Source organism: Bubalus kerabau, chromosome 4 (genome assembly GCF_029407905.1).
Source record: "Bubalus kerabau isolate K-KA32 ecotype Philippines breed swamp buffalo chromosome 4, PCC_UOA_SB_1v2, whole genome shotgun sequence".
Taxonomy (NCBI): domain Eukaryota; kingdom Metazoa; phylum Chordata; class Mammalia; order Artiodactyla; family Bovidae; genus Bubalus; species Bubalus kerabau.
In genome coordinates, this window is record NC_073627.1 from 87,915,246 (window position 1) to 87,919,982 (window position 4,737).

The 4,737-nt window shown below is 38.9% G+C and overlaps 1 protein-coding gene across 1 annotated transcript; it reads left to right on the forward strand.

Annotated features, from left to right (window-relative positions):
• The first annotated feature begins 2,859 nt into the window (after nucleotides 1-2,859).
• Nucleotides 2,860-3,441, forward strand: IFNE (interferon epsilon). The gene has a single exon (XM_055579698.1). It carries the CDS (start codon nucleotides 2,860-2,862, stop codon nucleotides 3,439-3,441), a length of 582 nt encoding a protein of 193 aa, XP_055435673.1.
• The last annotated feature ends 1,296 nt before the right edge of the window (nucleotides 3,442-4,737 follow it).

Below are 4,737 nucleotides of genomic sequence, written 5' to 3' on the forward strand. Positions count from 1 at the left end.
GAAAAGATTCCTCCTTGGACCATGTTGACTTAATTTATTAAGATCAGACTGACTAAATGACACCAACATATAATTGAGCAGGTGGATAATGAGGCCACGCATGTTTATATTCTTTTTCCAGCGCTTGTGATCTCACTCAATGACCTGCAAAAAAAAAAAAAAAAAAGGTCAAATATGAGATGTAACATCTTGTATTACTTTGTGGTAGAGCACATTGTCAGTCCAAGACAACATGGGTTTATTAAGCTCCTACTATAGTTGTATAGCAGAGAAGGCAATGGCACCCCACTCCAGTACTCTTGCCTGAAAAATCCCATGGATGAAGGAGCCTGGTGGGCTGCAGTCCATGGGGTCGCTAAGAGTTGGACAGACTAAGCGACTTCACTTTCACTTTTCATTTTCATGCATTGGAGAAGGAAATGGCAACCCACTCCAGTGTTCTTGCCTGGAGAATCCTAGGGACGGGGGAGCCTGGTGGGCTTCCATCTATGGGGCACACAGAGTCAGACACGACTGAAGTGACCTAGCAGCAGTAGCAGTATAGTTGTATAGACAGTAAAAATAGGAGTGTTTATTACACATTCATAAGAGGTCTTAATGTTAGAAAGTTGTAAGACAATTAAATAAATAACCATTTATAAGACAGACCAAGAAAAGTGTCTTAAAAGGTGCAAAGTTCTGTGAGGATGCAGAGAATAGATTATAGCTCCCTGGGAGCAGTCTAGGCCCTAAAGGAGAAGTAGTCCTTAGTCCTTGGACAGACAGATACTGGAAATGAAGGAGGCAACAAGTGATGTTTTAGAGAAAGAAAATATTACTAAACACACACACACAAGTCTGGACAATCCCACGGACAGAGGAGCCTGGCAGGCTACAACCCATAGAGTCACAAAGAGTCAGACACGGCTGAAGCAACTGAGCGTGCACACATACACCACATTTGGAGCAACAGTGAGAGAGAAGATTGGAACGGTTGATTGGGGGTTTATTCTGAAGAATTTAGAATATGGAACTGGAGACTTCCTGGTGGTACAGTGAATAAGAATCCGCTTGTCTGCCAATGCAGGGGACACAGGTTCAATTCCTGATCTGGGGAAATTCCACATGCCATGGGGCAACTAAACCCGTGCACTACAGCTACTGAGCTCACGTGCTGTGACTACTGGACCCAGGTGCTGCAGCTTGTAAAGCCTGTGCACCTGGAGCCCGTGCTCTGTAACAAGAGAAGCCACCACAATGAGAACCCCATGCACCACAACCAAGAGTAGCCCCAACTTACCTCACCTAGAGAAAGCTGCATGCAGCAACAAAGGCCAGCACAATCAAAAAATTAATTAATTTAAAAGGTAGTTGTTAACAAAAGAATATGGAACTTGTAATTCAAGAAGCATTACTGATGTAAACTAGCCACATTGATTTTCCTTAGTTATTGGTACCCTAGGGAATATAGACTAACCAACTGCTTCCGAACTCTCCCCACATATGATGTTATTATTTATAATGTTTACATAGCATTTCATTATGTGAATTTCCCAACATTTATTTAACCATTCCACTATTGTTGGACCTATGTGGTGTCTCTAATGTTCTGCAATTGCAATAATTTTATAACAATCTTCTTTTGCTAATATTTTCCTTTTTATATTACTTCCATAGGCTAGAATCTTAGATATTGAACTGCTTGGCTAAGACACAAAGCAATTTAAGATTGCTGATACATATCTTAAGGTTAATCTGCTCAAGCATTTATGCAAAGATACAGTTCTACTTGAGGTTTTAAATTTAGTAGTGTAAAAAGGAGACAACAGACCCAAAATGGAATTACTTATGCTAAACTCCATGCCAGTAAACCAAGACTTAATATTTAACTTAATTGCAATTTCAACACCCCAGGAATGTAACCTTTAACCAGTCAACCTAGAATTACCTGGTTAGCAGTAGTGAAGTAATCTGCATATAGGCACCTCCATCCCCTTTAGGAAGGCAACTTTGCCTGAAACAGTACTTTTTTTGTTAATGATTTTCATTTTTCTGCCCCCTTTCTACTTTAAAAACCTTTCCTTTGATATAGCTTTCCTTTGCTATTTGCTATTGCCATAGAACCAATTTGACCTTTAAATTTACTCAGTTAAATTTTTCTTGTTTAATTTTTGCCTGTGTTATGGCTTCCCAGGTGGTGGTGGTGGTAAAGAACCCACCAGCCAATGCAGCAGATGTAAGAGATCTGGGTTCGATCCCTGGGTCAGAGGTCTCCTGGAGGAGGGCATGGCAACCCAGTCCAGTATTCTTGCCTAGAGATTTCCATGGATAAGAGGAACATGGTGGGCCCCAGTCTAGGGTCGCAAAAAGTCGGACATGACTGAAGTGACTTAGCATACCTGCACATACACCATATAGGTGCTGCTAAGCCTCTGATAAACATAACTCCATGAAAGACCATTCCTTTAAAAAGAAAAACTTACTCTCAGTAAAAGAACTTTAATAAGCTTGACTAAATATTTAGAAAGCATATTGTGTTGAGTGAAACTTTGTGTATAATAAATAATGAGAGTAATAGAAGATCATTTTGCATGACTGGTCTGTTATTGTCTCAAGGAACACATGCAGAGAAAACAAATTCTTTTGATTACTTCCTCAAATAAGCCAACACAATGGAAAGTGGAAGAAATGTCCCGTAAACCTTGTGAAAAGGGAACCAGAAAGTTTAACATGTAAACTTGGAGAAATGACAACATTAGAAAACAAAACTACAAAAGAGAACACTTTGCAGAATAGTCTAAGATGTACAAAACAAATAATCACTAGAGTCGGGGCTTTATCCAGTCTGCACAGAGATAAGTGGAATATTTGACCTTCACCATGATTAACAAGGCTTTCTTTGAAATTGTGTTGGTTCTGTTGGCTTCTTCCACTGTTTGCTCCCAAGAGCTGAAACTGGTTCTTTGCCAGCAAAGGAGAGTGAACCAAGAGAGTTTAAAACTTTTGAATAAACTGCAGACCTCGTCAATTCAGCAGTGTCTACCACACAGGAAACACTTCCTGCTTCCCCAGAAGTCTGTGAATCCTCACCAGTATCAGAAAGGACAAGTACTGGCCATTCTTCATGAGATGCTTCAACAGATCTTCAATCTCTTCAGGGCAATTGTATCTCTGGATGGTTGGGAGGAAAGTCACACAGAAAAGTTCCTTGTTGAACTTCATCAACAGCTGGAATACCTAGAAGCACTCATGAGACTACAAGCAAAGCAGAAAAGTGACACCTTGGGCAGTGAGAACCTTAGATTACAGGTTAAAATGTATTTCCAAAGGATCCATGATTACCTGGAAAACCAGGACTATAGCAGCTGTGCCTGGACCATTGTCCAAGTAGAAATCAACCGGTGTCTGTCCTTGGTATTCCAACTCACAAGAAAGCTGAGTGAACAGGGCGTGGAAACTTGAACCATGTGAAGGAAGAGCCGACTGCAGGCTTTAAAAGCATAGCACGGAGGGGTAGTAGGATTTCTCCAGGCACTATTATTTCTTTTTGTTTTAAAGTAGTACTGTTCTTTGGTTGTGTGTGTGTGTGTATGTGTGTGTGTGTGTGTGTGTGTGTGTACATATATCTTTGCTTTAAAGATGATGCACATTGACTACAGTTGTTTTTATTTTGTAATGTCACTTTGTATTTTCTGTCCATCTGAAATTTTTATGAATTGAAGTGATTCATTAATATTTCATAATTGTTCTTCAAATTAGTATATTTTCATAAATACTGGCCAAGTAGATATAATGAACTTTATCTTCACTGTAATACTTTGCTTATCATTGAATATTCATCCCAGTGATTTCTTTTTTTAATTAATTTGTATTGGAGTATAATTGCTTTAAAATGTGTTAGCTTCTGCTGTACAGCAAAGTGAATGAACCATATGTATACATATATTCCCTCTTTTTTAGATTTCCTTCCCATTTAGGTCACCACAGAGCATTGAGTAGAGTTCCCTGTGCTATATAGTAGATTCTTATTAGTTATCTGTTTTATACATGAAAGTGAAAGTGTTAGTCGCTCAGTCGTGTCCGACTCTTTGCAACCCCATGGACTGTAGCCCACCAGGCTCCTTTGTCCATGGAATTCTCCAGGCAAGAATATTGGAGTGGGTAGCCATTCCCTTCTCCAGGGGATCTTCTTGACCCAGGGATCGAACCCAGGTCTCCTGCATTGTAGGCACATTCTTTACCATCTGATCCACCTCCATTTCCCTATTGATATCCATATATTTATTCTCTATGACTGTGTCTCTATTTCTGTTGTGCAAATAAGTTCATCTGTATCATTTTCTAGATTCCATATATAGGTGACAATTATATAATATTTGTCTTGTCTTTCTGACTTACTGCACTCTGTATGACAGTCTCTAGGTCCATCTATGTCTCCACAAGTGGCACAATTTCATTCCTTTTTCTGGCTGAGTAGTAATATTATGTAATTATATATATATATATATATATATATATATATATATATATATATATATATATAAAATGGAATATTATCCTCTTTATCCATTCCTCTGCTGATGGACAGTTAAGTTGCTTCTATGTCCTGCTATTGTAAATAGTGCTACAGTGAACATTGGGGTGCATGTATTTTTTTGAATTACAGTTTTCTCCAGTTATATGCCTGGGAGTGGGATTGCTGAGCCATATGGTAATTCTATTTTTAATTTTTGAAGGCACTTCCATACTGTTCCCCAT

What these genes read in the sequence shown, in the direction of transcription:
- IFNE (XM_055579698.1), top strand. Translation starts at nt 2,860, where the DNA reads ATGATTAACAAGGCTTTCTTTGAAATTGTGTTGGTTCTGTTGGCTTCT.